The 17,360-nt window shown below is 35.8% G+C and overlaps 2 protein-coding genes and 1 pseudogene across 2 annotated transcripts; all 3 read left to right on the top strand.

Moving 5' to 3' along the window:
* Nucleotides 1-10,190, top strand: LOC114751567 (serine carboxypeptidase-like 7; annotated as a pseudogene).
* Nucleotides 6,918-8,527, top strand: LOC114751570 (serine carboxypeptidase-like 4). Its single transcript, XM_028940223.1, has 7 exons — nt 6,918-7,221; nt 7,341-7,486; nt 7,583-7,659; nt 7,755-7,877; nt 8,011-8,113; nt 8,325-8,362; nt 8,473-8,527. The coding sequence occupies exons 1-7, from the start codon at nt 7,055-7,057 to the stop codon at nt 8,497-8,499; spliced, it is 681 nt and encodes a 226-aa protein (XP_028796056.1). The 5' UTR covers nt 6,918-7,054; the 3' UTR covers nt 8,500-8,527.
* A 2,074-nt stretch (nt 10,191-12,264) lies between the features above and the next one.
* On the top strand, nt 12,265-15,438 carry LOC114751592 (serine carboxypeptidase-like 18). The gene is given in 15 exon segments (XM_028940254.1): nt 12,265-12,406; nt 12,409-12,430; nt 12,557-12,702; nt 12,800-12,876; nt 12,972-13,094; nt 13,239-13,341; nt 13,833-13,870; nt 13,968-14,069; nt 14,155-14,241; nt 14,337-14,495; nt 14,648-14,719; nt 14,798-14,913; nt 15,013-15,126; nt 15,217-15,262; nt 15,355-15,438. Coding segments are annotated over 15 exon segments (1,431 nt in total).
* The last annotated feature ends 1,922 nt before the right edge of the window (nt 15,439-17,360 follow it).

Raw genomic sequence — 17,360 nt, 5'->3', positions numbered from 1 at the left:
CATCACACAGACGTTGCTGTAAATGGTGACCAGTCCTTTCCAATTTTCGCCTCTTATTCATTTACGGATCTGACGCTATCACCTCCACCGAGCTCCGATCATCCTATGACCACAGACCCTTTCCGAAGTTAAGCTCAGAGTCCCGAATCCATTCTTTCGAAACACCGATCGCGGGCTTGTCGCTCTTGACTCTCAACTTGGATAATCGTTCTAACTTCTAACATTTCCTGGTCAACTCCGTAACCCAAACAAGTCAGCAGGATAGCAATACGAATCCCCCAAATGGTTGCTACGTCCTCAGTTTCCCCATCTTCGTCAGCATTCCCAGTCTCTCTGCTTCTTCTTCTTCTTCTGTCTTCACAGGCTTGCTTCACTTTTGCGCACGCTCGCACAACTGTTAAGTTTCTTCCGGGGTTTCAAGGCCCTCTTCCTTTCCATCTCGAAACAGGGTACGTTCCCTTTCAAAGATTCTCTCCGAAAGTAGAAACCAAACTCTGTGACGTTTGTCGTTTTCTCTCTAACCATCAATGGGATTTAACATTGCATGGGGAAACAATATACTGTTGAAGGTATGTGGGAGTTGGAGAATCAGAGGATGTGCAGCTCTTCTACTACTTCGTCGAGTCAGAGCGAAGTCCGAAACAAGACCCTTTGGTGCTCTGGCTAACTGGAGGCCCTGGTTGCTCTGCTTTATCTTCCCTTCTCTTTGAAATAGGTAACACAGCGGTCGTGGTGCTCTTGTCTATTTTGTTCCAGAGCTTCATGTTTTTAGCATTATTTACTTTTCTAATCCCATCAAATGGACTTTAAGGTCCAATTCATTTTCGGATCGAGGAATACAATGGTACTCTGCCTACGCTTGATCTAAATCCGGACTCATGGACGAAGGTTATTTCAAAACTTTGACTAACTTGTGGCCACTCTTCAATTTATAATTTCTATGCTGGTTCACAGCTGCTTTGCTTGCTGGTGATTGATGTCAGGTTTCCAGCATAATTTTTATAGATTTACCTGCTCATACTGGATTCTCCTATACAACACTCCCCATTGCTCCTCAGCGGAGTGACTCTAAACAAATCCAACACGCCGTTCAATTCTTCTGGAAGGTACCTTATACAAGTACCATGCATAACCTTTCCTTTTTTCCTTTTTACAACACACACATACTCACACGGAGAGGGACAACTACCTCTGCTGTACTTGGTATCTGGAAGTGTTCAACTATTGTTTCTTGTCCAGTGGTTGACTATTCACTCGGAATTCCGCTCCAACCCGATATACGTTGGCGGGACTCATATTCTGGATTGATTGTCCCTGCTGTTGCCCTTGAAATCTCGAAAGGTAAGCCAGCTTCTCATCTCCTTCACACGTAACGCCAAGACAATCATCGTTAATTTTCCATAAGACTCTGCACATGATCACCGGATGAAGTGTGGAACATTGTGTTAGATGTAAGATTGTACGTGCACCAGCTGAGTTCTTTCTTTTTAGAATGTTGAGACGTGATAAAAAATTAAGATGGCGAAGTTTTTGAATGCTGTGATTTTGCAGGATATGAGAACAGTATAGATACTGCAATTAATTTCCAGGTTGGTAATTAGTTTTATTCCTAAATTTCCTTCCCGAGACATAGGTTCCTTCACTGTGTCCGACATTTAGCTGATAATGACCTGGTTATAATCAAGGGATATTTGCTAGGAAACCCCGGAACAGACGGTGCTATAGATGACAACCATAAGATCCCGTTTGCTCATGGTATGGGGCTTATTTCTGATGAACTCTATGAGGTAATTTATTTTTAAAGACATCAATGGGCTGAATTTAATGATGAAATGCTGATTACTAATCAAATAAATCAAAAAGTCCTTCAGTCATTGAAAAGCAGTTGCGGGGGAGAGTATCAAAATGTAGATCCTAGTAATAAAAAGTGTGCCGGATATATTGCAGCCTATGAAAAGGTAGGCAATGATAATAAGTTGGTGTGTACTTGGGTAATCGTTTTTCTCTTAGTGATCTATGTAGTAATAATTATCTGCCAATTTTAAATTTCAGTGTGTCTCAGGAATAAATACTGCACATGTTTTGGAACGCAAATGTTCCTTTGTCTCCCCAAAACCACAAAAGTTCTCTGACAGAAGATCTCTCGACGAGATGCCTGAAACCTTACTCGCCTCATACTCTCAACCATCACTTCCTGATGTAACATGTCGAGTAATTCCACAATCTGCCATGCCTTAATTAACATGACAAGAAAAGATGCAGCTTCTGTTTAAGCACTCGTTTGGTAACTTGAATCATGAGTTGATTCGTAAGTGATGTTTACGTGCATGTAGACTTACGAAGGTTTGCTAGCTCAGCATTGGGCGAATGATGGTGCTGTTCGCAAGGCCCTTGGCATCCGTCAGGTATGAGAATGATAATATTCCTTCAGCAGTTGACCTTCACATTTTCATAATGATCAAGACGCAAGAAAACGCGTTTGTGATTGTAGTTTTGATGTAAAAACAGGGAAGCATAGGGAAATGGGTGCGATGTATTAGGACGCCTTATACTAAAGAAATTGGAAGCAGTGTTCCATATCATTTGGATTTGAGCGCTAAGGGTTACCGGGCGCTCATATACAGGTGAAGCAATTGGTCATACATGACTTGCATGTTCTGCCTCTGGAAAATTATTGGTGATCACTTCAAATTCATTTTCTGTCATTTGGTTTTTCATGGCAGTGGAGATCATGACTTTATTGTCCCGTTTACGGGAACTCAAGCATGGATAAGATATTTAAATTATTCCATCGTAGATGAGTGGAGGCCATGGCTAGTCCGGGGCCAAGTCGCTGGGTAAGCATTCATGCAAAAGCAACATTCTTTGTTTTATTCTGAATCCAAAAAGACGTAACTTGGAGCTGCTACTTGTTGTGCAGTTACACGAGGACATATTCAAATGGGATGACGTTTGCAACTATCAAGGCAAGAAACATCTTTTCGGTTTCACTTGAAAGAATCATGGTTCAGAACTGGGAAGTTCGTATTCATGTCATGTGTTCAAATAAATATGCAGGGTGGAGGCCACACTGCTCCTGAGTACAAACCTGAAGAGTGCTATGCAATGTTTGAGAGGTGGATTTCTCAAAAACCATTGTAATCTTTGAAGGACTGATCTGCTGAAAGTTCAAGCTCATCAATCTCTCCCAGCTTGTCATACTGCCCATTTCTTTATCAAGCAAACCCATTTGAAGGACATCAATCTGTCAGTTAATTTGAAAGTTCCTGAATCACTGAACAGCTTTATGTTTGCTTTTCTTTCTTTTCCGCAAAATTTGATCCCCCCACCATCTTCTCTATTTAAATCATTTTACAAGTTGACTTCGAATAATTATAAATGTGACATCCAATGCGCCCACTCTTGTTTTGGTTTAGAGGCTAGATTATTGTTGCTGACCTTTTCCTATGCGGAATTAGAAGATTGGCGGTCTTCATATTTCTACTTTGGTATTTACCATCATTCTTTTCCTTTGCCTTTTTGGTACGTCGATACTTATTCTTATATAGTCCTAAATTTGCTTGAAGGTGTCTTTCTAAAGAAGGATTTCTAAGATTATGTGGTCAATGGCTTTTGAGAGATAGCTGCTCGGCCCCGGATTTTTGGAGTTCCGTCCTTCAGACTTCAGTGCACTATCCGTTATCCGTTATATATACCAGCATTGCACTTTGAGCTGGCTCTGCGACTTTAGGATGAACTACCTTCCATTGTCCATTAAACCATAATTGAAAAAAAAACCCTATCAATTAGGGCTAACGTACCGACCCGTTAGCTGAAATGGTTAGGTTGGATTTCACAGGCTTTTTTGTGTGTTTGGACTTGTTTGGGTCAGTCCAAATAAACACAGCTCATTCCAATTACAAATAATTAATTTAACTAATTTTTTAATATTTATAATTAGCTATCTAGTTTTTTTTAGTAGGGATTGAAGATATATTTTGGACCAACATTTCCCCCCCTCAAATGCATGCAATCAAGCTGAAAGGGTCGAATAATGTTTGTACATGTTTTTATTTTATTTATTTTTAAAAATTAAATTATTGCAAAAAATGACAAGTTATTGTTAACACTTTCTTTACTTTCAAGTATAAGATATAAATAACAACTTCAGATATGTTAGATTGTTGGGTAAAGTTATTTTTAATCAGGCGAACCCGTTTGAAGGATGAAATACATTGCTATTGCATCAGTCTATCAGTTAATTTGTAAGTTCCTGAATCACTGAAGAACCTTATGTCTGTTTTTTGCCCCCGCAAAAAAAGATCTTCCACCATCTTCTCTGTCTAAATTATTTTACAACCTGACTTCTAAGAATCATACACGTGACATCCAATGCATCCAACGTTTGTTTTGTTTATAGGGTAAATGATTGTTGCCATGACCTTTTCCTCTGTATAATTAGAATATACTGCGAGTACTTCCCATCATTCTTTCTGTTTGCCTTTTTAGCATATCGATGCTTATTCTTTTGAGTCCTAAATTTGCTTAGAGGTGTCTTTCTAAAGGAGGATTTCTAGGATGAACTACCTTCCATTATTTTCTGAAATAAAAAGGCCTGGTCAATTCGGGGTGACGGACCGGCCCCTTAGCTAAAATTGCTATGGCTGAAGTTCACTATTTGACCAATTTGAGTGGATCTATATTAGGGGTACTGCTATCTTATCATATACTAAATGTGAGTATTTTTTTTAATAGAAATTTTTAGATTTCTCCTGTTAGCCTCATATTTGCAGTGACTATGACTCGTATTTTTGCTTGTTTTCTCTATTTTTGACCAACGTTTTTTACCCCTCCTCAAGTGCACAAAATCAACCTGCCGAATAATGGTTGTACTCATTTTTATTTATTTTTAAAATTTTATGGTAAAGGATGACAAATTATTCTTAATACTTCCTTTACTTTCAAATATAAGATGTAAATACCAACTTCACGTATTATTTTACTTGTTAAATTAAGCATCAGAAGACAGTTATTTCTTATATTTGTTCCTGTTGAATGATTAAAAAATCTGGTTAAAATTATGTACGTTTTAAAATTTAATTTGCATAAAATTTTAATACGTTTTTTATATTACCCATGGATATTAAATTTTTGTTTTCCTGTATTTTTTCACATAAATTTTGTTTACCAACATAAATAGCTCTGTTTAATTCGTTAGGGAGAGGAGAAAATAAAAGGGGGCAAAGGGCAATTAGAAAATTAAAAAAATAAATATTTGAGATCAATCGGAGAGGTTCTACCGTACAGTAGTGCTACCCTTATTAAGGTCTCATTTTATTTTTATTTTAGTTCTAAATATAAGACTCAAATATATTTTGTTTCCCATATTTATATAACTTTTTTCAAGGTATACGTAATTTCTCTCCTATAAACTGAATGTGAAATTTTAATGAGAGGTAAAATTATAAAATAAATCTTACTTTTTAATATTTTCGAAACAATACTACTTTTTGGGGAAAAAAATTGGATACCCACAACTCTGAAACAAAAGCTTTGAAAATAAAATTGGACCTTAATCTTTTTGAAAAAGTATTACTAAATTATCTAACGTTGAGGTTCATTTTTAAATTTTGATGATAATGTTCTTATTGTTTGACTAGTTGAGCAGTCTTCATCATTGAAAACAATAATTCTTTAAATTTTTATGTTGACTATCAAATAAATATGATGTTTATATTTGTTTTTAAATTTTAAATGGTTTTTATGTGCTTTTATAATTCATTCACTGCAAATTTTGTCTAAACGCAAATCAACTCTGAGGACTTGGAGTGCCGTCATCCAAAATCTAAGCTCAATTCAATGTAACAATAAGAAAAAAAAGACACTAAGATACTCTTAAAAATATTAAATAACAAATAAAGGTATCTAAATTTCAAAATCCTAATCTAAACCCTAAGTACTTTGTTGGAATTTTTAAATCTTATAAAATCACACAAATACCTTTTATTATTTTTTTTACTTTTTTTTAAAATACTGCCACCTCAGTAATTTCGGTTGCCTACGGGCCAACGGAACTCTGGCGATCGGTCATGGAAACTCCGATAACTACTTTTTCTTATATATTGACTACTCTTTTTTAACTATTGGCTACATTTATTTTTAAACTCTGATGACATGTGACTGGAAATCCGGTGACTGGTCACCGGAGCTCCAATAACTACTCTTTTTTATATAGTGACTATTTTTTTAGCTATTGAATACATTTACTTTTAAACTTTGATGACTACTTTTGTTAAGTTATTAACTACTCTAGTAATGCGATTTACTATTTTTACGTAGTCAATAACTATATAAAAGTAGTTACCATAACTTTGAAAACAAAAGTAATTAATAGTTAAAATAGAGTAGTTAATAGTTATATATAAGTAATCACCGACAGTAAGGACAATGTTGTCATTTTACAAGATTTGAAAATTCTAAAATGGTACCTGAGGTTTCAATTGAAATTTTAAAATTTATTCACTCTAACTTGTCATTTAGTAATTTTGAGGATGTTTTACTTTTTTTTTTCCTAACAATAATTATAAACAGTAAGACTTTTTTTTAATTATTATTTGTACTCAAAAGGCGTGGCCAGTGGGATTAAAAGAGTCAACTTTATCTCATTTTCAATCAATATAGCGTCGCGTGGATTGTTACAAATGGCGCCAAAACCCCAGCCGCCAAGTGAACGCGAACTGGAGAATTCCAATGCTCGCATCACACAGACGTTGCTATGAATTTTGACCACACCTTTCCAATTTTGATGCAAATCAGGAACGGCTCTTATCTCCCGCCACAAAAAAAGCACCTCTTATTCATTTACGTCTCTGACGCGATCACCTCCGCCGAGCTCCGATCATCTTATGATCACAGACCCTTTCCGAAGTTAACATCAGAGTCCCGAATCCATTCTTTTGAACCACCGATCGCGGGCTAGTCGCTCTTAACTCTCAACTTGGATAATTGTTCTAACATTTCCTGGTCAACTCCATAACCCACACAAGTCAGCAGGATAGCAATACGAATCCCCCAAATGGTTGCTACGTCCTCAGTTTCCCCATCTTCGTCATCATTCCCAGTCTCTCTGCTCTTTCTTCTTCTTCTGTCTTCACAGGCTTGCTTCACTTTTGCGCACGCTCGCACAACTGTTAAGTTTCTTCCGGGGTTTCAAGGCCCTCTTCCTTTCCATCTCGAAACAGGGTACGTTTCCTTTCAAAGATTCTGTGAAAGTGGAAACCAAACTCTGCGACGTTTGTCATTTTCTCTCTAACCATCAATGGGATTTAACATTGCATGGGGGAAACAATATACTGTTGAAGGTATGTGGGAGTTGGAGAATCGGAGGATGTGCAGCTCTTCTACTACTTCGTCGAGTCAGAGCGAAGTCCGAAACAAGACCCTTTGGTGCTCTGGCTAACTGGAGGCCCTGGTTGCTCTGCTTTATCTTCCCTTCTCTTTGAAATAGGTAACACAGCGGTCGTGGTGCTCTTGTCTATTTTGTTTCAGAGCTTCATGGTTTTAGCATTATTTACTTTTCTAATCCCATCAAATGGACTTTAAGGTCCAATTCATTTTCGGATTGAGGAATACAATGGTACTCTGCCTACGCTTGATTTAAATCCGGACTCATGGACGAAGGTTATTTCAAAACTTTGACTAACTTGTGGCCACTCTTCAATTTATAATTTCTATGCTGGTTCACAGCTGCTTTGCTTGCTGGTGATTGATGTCAGGTTTCCAGCATAATTTTTATAGATTTACCTGCTCATACTGGATTCTCCTATACAACACTCCCCATTGCTCCTCAGCGGAGTGACTCTAAACAAATCCAACACGCCGTTCAATTCTTCTGGAAGGTACCTTATACAAGTACCATGCATAACCTTTCCTTTTTTCCTTTTTACAACACACACATACTCACACGGAGAGGGACAACTACCTCTGCTGTACTTGGTATCTGGAAGTGTTCAACTATTGTTTCTTGTCCAGTGGTTGACTATTCACTCGGAATTCCGCTCCAACCCGATATACGTTGGCGGGGACTCATATTCTGGATTGATTGTCCCTGCTGTTGCCCTTGAAATCTCGAAAGGTAAGCCAGCTTCTCATCTCCTTCACACGTAACGCCAAGACAATCATCGTTAATTTTCCATAAGACTCTGCACATGATCACCGGATGAAGTGTGGAACATTGTGTTAGATGTAAGATTGTACGTGCACCAGCTGAGTTCTTTCTTTTTAGAATGTTGAGACGTGATAAAAAAATTAAGATGGCGAAGTTTTTGAATGCTGTGATTTTGCAGGATATGAGAACAGTATAGATACTGCAATTAATTTCCAGGTTGGTAATTAGTTTTATTCCTAAATTTCCTTCCCGAGACATAGGGTTCCTTCACTGTGTCCGACATTTAGCTGATAATGACCTGGTTATAATCAAGGGATATTTGCTAGGAAACCCCGGAACAGACGGTGCTATAGATGACAACCATAAGATCCCATTTGCTCATGGTATGGGGCTTATTTCTGACGAACTCTACGAGGTAATTTATTTTTAAAGACATCAATGGGCTGAATTTAAGGATGGAATGTTCATTACTAATCAAATAAATCAAACCGTCCTTCAGTCATTGAAAAGCAGTTGCGGTGGAGAGTATCAAAATGTAGATCCTAGTAATAAAATGTGTGCCGGTATATTGCAGCCTATGAAAAGGTAGGCAATGATAATAAGTTGGTGCGTACGTGGGTAATTGTTTTTGTCTTAGTGATCTATGTAGTAATAATTATCTGCCAATTTTAAATTTCAGTGTGTCTCAGGAATAAATACTGCACATATTTTGGAACGCAAATGTTCCTTTGTTCTCCCCAAAACCACAAAAGTTCTCTGACAGAAGATCTCTCGACGAGATGCCTGAAACCTTACTCGCCTCACACTCTCAACCATCACTTCCTGATGTAACATGTCGAGTAATTCCACAATCTGCCATGCCTTAATTAACATGACAAGAAAAGATGCTGCTTCTGTTTAAGCACTCGTTTGGTAACTTGAATTATGAGTTGACTCGTAAGTGATGTTTATTTGCATGTAGACTTACGAAGGTTTGCTAGCTCAGTATTGGGCGAATGATGGTGGTGTTCGCAAGGCCCTTGGCGTCCGTCAGGTATGAGAATGATAATGTTCCTTCACCAGTTTGACCTTCACATTTTCATAATGATCAAGACGCAAGAAAACGCATTTGTGATTGTAGTTTGGATGTAAAAACAGGGAAGCATAGGGAAATGGGTGCGATGTATTAAGACGCCTTATACTAAAGAAATTGGAAGCAGTGTTCCATATCATTTGAATTTGAGCGCTAAAGGTTACCGGGCGCTCATATACAGGTGAAGTAACTGGTCACACATGACTTGCATGTTCTGCCTCTGGAAAATTATTGGTGATCACTTCAAATTCATTTGCTGTCATTTGGTTTTTCATGGCAGTGGAGATCATGACTTTATTATCCCGTTTAGGGGAACTCAAGCGTGGATAAGATGTTTAAATTATTCAATTGTGGACGAGTGGAGGCCATGGTTAGTCCAAGGCCAAGTCGCTGGGTAAGCATTCATGCAAAAGCAACATTCTTGTTTTATTCTGAATCCAAAAAGACATAACTTGGAGCTACTGGTTGTTGTGCAGTTACACGAGGACATATTCGAATGGGATGACGTTTGCAACTATTAAGGCAAGAAACATCTTTTCGGTTTCACATGAAAGAATCATGATTCAGACCTGGAAGTTCATATTCATGTCATGTGTTTAAATAAATATGCAGGGTGGAGGGCACACTGCTCCCGAGTACAAACCTGAAGAATGCTATGCAATGTTTGAGAGGTGGATTTCTCAAAAACCATTGTAATCTTTGAAGGATTGATCTGCTGAAAGTTCAAGCTCATCAATCTCTCCCAGCTCGTCCACATTGCTTTACCAAGCAAACCCATTTGAAGGATATCAATCTGTTTGTTAATTTGAAAGTTCCTGAATCACTGAACAGCTTTATGTTTGCTTTTCTTTCTTTTCCGCAAAATTTGATTCCTCACCATCTTCTCTATTTAAATCATTTTACAAGCTGACTTCGAATAATTATTAATGTGACATCCAATGCGCCCAACGTTGTTTTGGTTTAGAGGCTAAATTATTGTTGCTGCCCTTTTCCTATGTGGAATTAGAAGATTGACGTTATTCATATTTTTATTTTAGTACTACAGTTCTTAATATAAGATTTAATTGACTAATTTAAGTAAATTAGAAAAGTTTGTTAAATTAGTTATTTATAATAAATAAGTATTGTCTTTTTTAGAATACTTTTACTAACTATATATATTATTTATAACTACTATTTTATTGAATATTTAACATGTACAACTACTATAGACAAAGTGAATTGAGGTTTTATATTTAAGATCAAATTAAAAGTCAAACTAACTCTTATACTAACTCTGGTTCTTAATAAAAAAAATTAGTTGACTAATTTGAGTAGATTAAAAAAACTAATTAAGTTAGTTATTTGTAATAAATAAGTGTTATCCTTTTTAAAATATCTTTGCTAATCAAATATATTAGTTAGAATTACTATTATTGCAAAAAGTATTTTGGAAACAAATGGATAAATATGAGAGATGAAGTGAATCAAGATTTTATATTTAAGATCAAAATAAAAAAAAATACTCTTATATTGAGGACGAAAGGTAGTATTAAGGACCCGGGCTAGTATTTACCATCGTTCTTATCCTTTGCCTTTTTGGCATATCGATACTTATTCTTTAAGAGTCCTAAATTTGCTTGAAGGTGTCTTTCTAAGAAGCATTTCTAAGATTTTGTGGTCAATAGCTTTTGAGAGATAACCGCTTGGTCCCCTTTTTTCGGAGTTCCGTCCTTCACACTTCAGTGCACTATCCGTTATCCGTTATACACTTTGAGCTGGTACTGCTACTTTAGGATGAACCACCTTCCATGGTCCATTAAACCATAATTGAAAAAAGCCGTACCAGTTTGGGCTAACGTACGGACCCGTTAAATGGTTAACCGTCCTCTGTAAGACTCTTTCAGGTCTTTATTATCAAGATTTTTTGACAAATTCACTTGTGTATATTGAGTACTACCTCCTATGTTTAATATAAAATTTTATTTGATTTTTATTTTGGTTTTAAATATAAAACTCTAATCTACTTTATCTCTTATATTTATCCATTTTTTTAAGATAGTCTTTTAATAATAGTAGTTATAGATAATAAACTTGATTAGCAAGGATATTTTAAAAAAAAACAACGTCTATTTATTATAAATAACTAACTTAAATAAATTTCTTAATCTCTCCAAATTAGTCAATTGGATGAGGTAATATATTTAAGTTGGTGTTTTTGCGAAGCATAACAAAAGACATATTAAGTACTCCTCCGGTGCTAAATATAAGATCCTTATACTAGTGTATATGGTTTTATATTTAGGATTGGAGGAGTGTGTTTTAAATTTGTACAAGATTCCAACAAGTTTTTAATATTACCCTTGAAGTTATTTAAACTTTTGTTCACCCCTATTAGTATCTCTCTACTTAATTGGCATACAAAATTTGTTTTTATTCGCATTTATAATTTAACATATAATAACAACAAATGTTATTGTAAACAGTGAGACTTTCTAAATATTCATAGACATAGTCATGTTTATTTTTAATATTTTATCTACTGAAAGATATGTCTAAGTTCCAATGAGATTGAAAAACAATATTTTATTTTATTTAGCATGATAAACTAAAATTTTGATAAAGTTTAGCTGTTAAGTTAACAATCAAATCTAAATAATCGTGTGGGCACACGCTGTCAAACACAGATAATTCGATGAGGTTACCACTGCACGGCACAGTTGAACTGCAGAAATTCGAATGGTTACATCATACACACTGCTATGAAGTCTAATGCCAAGTAAGCAAGGCTCGTTTTATTCGTCTCTGACGCAACCTTCAAAGAAAATGCCAGGGATTATATAGCTATTTAACGGCTACTAACTCCCAGTAAGCTGATCACTTTCATGACGATTCACGATTGACATTTTCTGGTCATAACAAGATTCGTTCGGGATTGCGTGCCTGCCTTTGCCTCTCCCAGGTTAAGCTCATTTAAGCCCCTGATCCATTCTTCCGGGCAACCGTTCGTCCATCTTAACTCTTTTACCACACAATCGTTCTCACATTTCCAGAGCAAATGAAGCAAATGGCTACTGCGTCTTCAACTTCTCAATCTTCTTCATCCTTCTGCGCATCACTGCTTCTTCTTCTTCTTCTATCTCCTCAGGCTTGCTTCACTTTTGCCCTCTCTCGCTCGACTGTTAAGTTTCTTCCTGGCTTTCAAGGCCCTCTCCTTTCCATCTTGAAACTGGGTAAGCATGTTCAAAAATTCTCTGAGAAGCTATAAACCATACTTTGTGATGTCTGTCATCTTCAGTAATCAGTGTAACTGTTAATAACATTTAACATTTCATGGCGAAAACAAAATACTATTGAAGGTATGTGGGAGTTGGAGAATCAGAGGATGTGCAGCTCTTCTACTACTTCGTCAAGTCAGATCGAAATCCGAAACAAGACCCTTTGATGCTCTGGCTAACTGGGGGCCCTGGTTGCTCCGCTTTATCTTCCCTTTTCTTCGAAATAGGTAACACAGGAATCCTAATGCTCTTGTCTATTTTGTTCCAGAACCTTAACGTTTTAAGGATTACTTACTTTTCTAACCCCAGTAAATGGACTTTAAGGTCCAATTCATTTTCGGATTGAGGAATACAATGGTACTCTGCCTATGCTTGTTTTAAACCCAGACTCATGGACTAAGGTCATTTCAAAACTTGGACCAACTTGTAGCGACTCTTCAATTTAAAATTTCTATACTGGTTCATGGCATTTTATCTTGCTCGTGCTTGATGTCAGGTTTCCAGCATAATTTTTATAGATTTACCTGCTCATACTGGATTCTCCTATACAACACTCCCCATTGCTCCTCAGCGTACTGACTCTAAACAAATCCAACATGCCGTTCAATTTCTCAGGAAGGTACCTACGACACACACACACGGGGTGATTCATGGGCAATAGTCCAAAGTCCAAAAGATATTATTTAATATGCATAACACGGGGGTATGGGAAACCTCTGCTATCCTTAGTCTTATAAATGTCTGACTATTGTTTCCTGTGCAGTGGTTGACTGTTCACCCGGAATTCCACTCGAACCCAATATACATAGGTGGGGACTCATATTCTGGATATATTGTCCCTGCAATTGCCCTTGAAATCTCAATAGGTGAGCCTGATTCTCATCCTTCATACACATAACACTAAGACAGTCATATTTAATTTTGAAATTAGTTTTAGTGCTTATCATATTAATAAGCATCTTAAACACATCAGACCTTAACTATTGAGATTTCATTTGAATGGTTCATATTTTAAATTTTTAGTTAATTATTTTTAAATAGAAAAAATTATTTTTTTGAAAAAAATGATGGTTAAAAGATTATCTTTATTTTATGTTCTATATCTATTAAAACAATTATCTTAAAAAAAATAAATAAAAAAGAAATTAAATCTGAACCATTTAAATGAAATTTAGATAATCTAAATCTGATGAGTTTAAGATGTTTATCCGTAACTGGTTCTGTTAATTTTCCTTAAGACTTTGCATATGATCAAAGGATGAAATGTAGAACGTTGTGTTAGATGTAAGATTGTACAATGTTGAAAGGTGATTACGAAATTAAGATAGCAAATTTTTTGAATTTTGTGATCTTGCAGGAAATGAGAATAGTATAGAGCCTTCAGTTAATTTCCAGGTTGTTAACTATTTATGTTCTTAAATTTCCTTCCCTAGACATAGGGTTTCCTTCATTGCCTCCAAGTTTTAGCTGATAATGAGCTGGTTATAACCAGGGATATTTGCTAGGAAACCCCTCAACAGATGATGTTATAGATAACAACCATAAGATCCCATTTGCCCATGGCATGGGGCTTATTTCTGATGAACTCTATGAGGTAATTTATTTCTAAAGACATCAAAGGGCTGCATTTAAGGATGAAATGTTCATTACTAATCAAATAAATCAATCCGTCCCTGCAGTCATTGAAAAGCAGTTGCGGGGGAGAGTATCAATATGTTGATCCTTTTAATAAAATGTGTGCCAGATATATTGCAGCATATGAAAAGGTAGGCAACGATAGTAAGTTGGTGCGTACTTGGATGATCATTTTTCCTCCTCATGATATATGTAGTAATACTTATCTGCCAATTTTAAATTTCAGTGTGTTTCAGGAATAAATTCTGCACATATTTTGGAACCCTTATGTCCCTTTGCTTCCCCAAAACCTCAAAAGTTCTCTGACAGAAGATCTCTCCATGAGATGCCTGAAACCTTACTCACCTCAGACTCTCAACCATCACTTCCTGATATAACATGTCGAGTAATTCTACAATCTGCTCCCCTGTCATTTCGTTTCTGATCCTATATCATAACTTCATTAACATGACAAGAAAAGATGCAGCTCCTGTTTAAGCACTTGTTTAATGGCTTGAATTATGAGTTGATTCATAAGTGATGTTTATTTTCATGTAGAATTACGAAGGTTTGCTGGCTCAGGATTGGGCAAACGATGGTTCTGTTCGCAAGGACCTTGGCATCCGTCAGGTATGAGAATTTTCATATTCCTTCACCTTCACATTTTCATAGTTATCATCTGTGAGTGTAATTTGGGTGCAAAAACAGGGAAGCATAGGGAAATGGGTGAGATGTATTATGAAACCTTATACTAAAGATATTGAAAGCAGTGTTCCATATCATTTGAAGTTGAGCGCTAAAGGTTACCGTGCGCTCATATACAGGTGAAGTAACTGGTCATACATGAATTAAGTGTTCTGCCTTTGGAAAATTATTGGTGATTACTTCAAATTCATGTGCTATCATTTGGTTTTTCATGGCAGTGGAGATCATGACTTTATCGTCCCGCTTTGGGGGACTCAAGCATGGATAAGATCTTTAAATTATTCCATTGTACATGAGTGGAGACAGTGGTTTGTGCAAGGCCAAGTCGCAGGGTAAGCTTTTAGTCAAAGGCAACATTATTCTTTTTGATGTTGAATCCAAAACTTGCAATAAGGAACTTGGAGTTGCTACTTGTTGTGTAGTTACACAAGGACATATTCAAATGAGATGACGTATGCGACTATTAAGGCAAGAAACATATTTTCAGTTTCACTTCAAAGAATCATGCTCCAGAGCTGGGAAATTCAGATTCAATGTTATTTGTTTGAATTAATTTGCAGGGTGGAGGGCACACAGCTCCTGAGTACAAACCTAGAGAATGCTTTGCAATGTTTGAGCGGTGGATTTCTCGAAAACCATTGTAATCTTTGAAGAATTGGTCCGCAGAAAAATGATCCTTCAAAGTTGTGCGCTACCACATTCATCTTTTAAAGGGATCAAATTTGATGCTAGGATATGGGTTTATCAGATAATTTGAAAGTTCCTTAATTGTTAAACAGCTTTATGTTTTTCCTTTGCTTTCTTTTCTGAAAAAAATTAATTTTTCACCATCTTTTCTATGTAAATTTTTTTACCTACTGACTTCTAGTAGTCGTAGTTGTGACTTCCAAGGCTTTCCCCCCCCCCCCCGGGGCTAAGTGATTGCTGGCATGACTTTTTCCTAATTCTGCATGGACGTGTCTTTGTAAAGAATGATTTGTAAGATTGTGCGGTGAAATATTTGAAGCTTGCCCTGAGTTCTGCGCAGCTATGTATGAGCATTGCACTTTGAGCTGGTTTTGCTAGTCTAGGGTGTTTGGAAGATCCAGAAGCACTTAAAAAACGTACTTTTATTCAAATTAAAAAATTCTTGTAGCGTATTTATTTTGGAATATGTAAAATCATTTTCAATTCCAAGAAATTGGATGCGGGGATGTGTCAATGATCATGGCGAGCTTCATGCATAGTACGGGTCGCTAGACAAAGCTTTCGAAAGCCATCTGTCAACTCGTGAAATCAAAAGCAAAATATCGATTTGTGTCTCCGCATATTGGCGAAAGGCCCCTTAGACAGCAAGAGGAAAATAGCTTCTTTAATTTGCGCTTACAGTTGCAGACAAGTTCGCAGTGGAACGACTTGGCGCTATCAGCTATGCAAACGCCAACTAACTTCTATGAAAAGGTGGACTATTAAATGCCTTTTACTTAAATCTTTACCGGCAAATAGTGTAATAATGCGCATTGATGCTATTTAATATTCATCTGATTCTTAATATAAAATCTAATTGTTAAGTTGATTTTGATTTTAAATGTAAGATATATTTTTTATATTTATCAATTCTTTCTAAATTACTCTTAGTGATATTCCCTCAATCATAAACAAGTAAGAAGGGAAGGAGAGATATTAAGGAAGATGATTATAATATTTTAAAAAAACATGTTATATTTTTTATAATTAAGTAATTTATCTAACTTTTTTAATCAATTAAGTTACTTAAATGGATCTTACATTAAGTACTGGAATATAAAATAAAAGGCTAATATAAAAAAATAAAATATTTGCAATGATTAAAATCATTATTTACACTTTATATAATTAATTTTAGTATTTCTAAGTTACTGTTGAGTTTTTTCAAAAAAAATAATAATACGTTTTAAATATTTTTCAGATTTGGATCCCATAGCTTCTATTCGAAGCTTCTTAGCCCCGTTATGGTCCGAACATACGACATGGGCCTCGAGTATATAAGACCAATCCAAGCCTTCGAATGGTAGTCCATGTGCTAAGTGACGCGTTACTAGAGGTACTTGTTTCTTAGTACCCAAAAAAAAAAAAATTACAATCAAGTCTCATAGAAGAAAAATAATAACAAAATAAGTTTAGAAGTTGTTATTCTTCACTGTAGGACTTGTCATTATAGACTGCTTAGATTGTTATTGGGACTTTTTAGTACTTATTTGTCTTCTGTGGGATTTGATTGTAATTCTCCCAAAAGAAAAATAAGAGGTACTTGTTTCATTCTTAAATACTACCTTCGATCCTTAATATAAGATATTGTTTGATTTTTATTTTTGTTCTAAATATAAGACTATAATCTTTTTTGTCTCTAATATTTGTGTATTTTTTTTCAAGGTAATCCTTCTAATAATAGTAATTCTAGTTAATACACTTGATTAGCAAGAATATTTTAGGAAAGACAATACCTATTTATTACAAATAACCAATTTAACTTATTTTTTTAATCTCTTTAAATTAGTCAACTAACTCTTATAATTAGAACATGAAGTAGTAGTACAGACCATTCCCT

Source organism: Neltuma alba, unplaced genomic scaffold (genome assembly GCF_004799145.2).
Source record: "Neltuma alba isolate B1F8T4 unplaced genomic scaffold, ASM479914v2 tig00006987_pilon, whole genome shotgun sequence".
Taxonomy (NCBI): Eukaryota; Viridiplantae; Streptophyta; class Magnoliopsida; order Fabales; family Fabaceae; genus Neltuma; species Neltuma alba.
This window is presented reverse-complemented; position numbering and strand designations above follow the sequence as displayed.

Excerpts from the sequence above, each read along its gene's own strand:
- LOC114751570 (XM_028940223.1), top strand. The coding sequence starts at position 7,055 with ATGGTTGCTACGTCCTCAGTTTCCCCATCTTCGTCATCATTCCCAGTC. Across the intron at positions 7,878-8,010 it reads CCGTTCAATTCTTCTGGAAG|TGGTTGACTATTCACTCGGA; the intron begins GTACCTTATACA and ends TTTCTTGTCCAG. Across the intron at positions 8,114-8,324 it reads TGCCCTTGAAATCTCGAAAG|GATATGAGAACAGTATAGAT; the intron begins GTAAGCCAGCTT and ends GTGATTTTGCAG.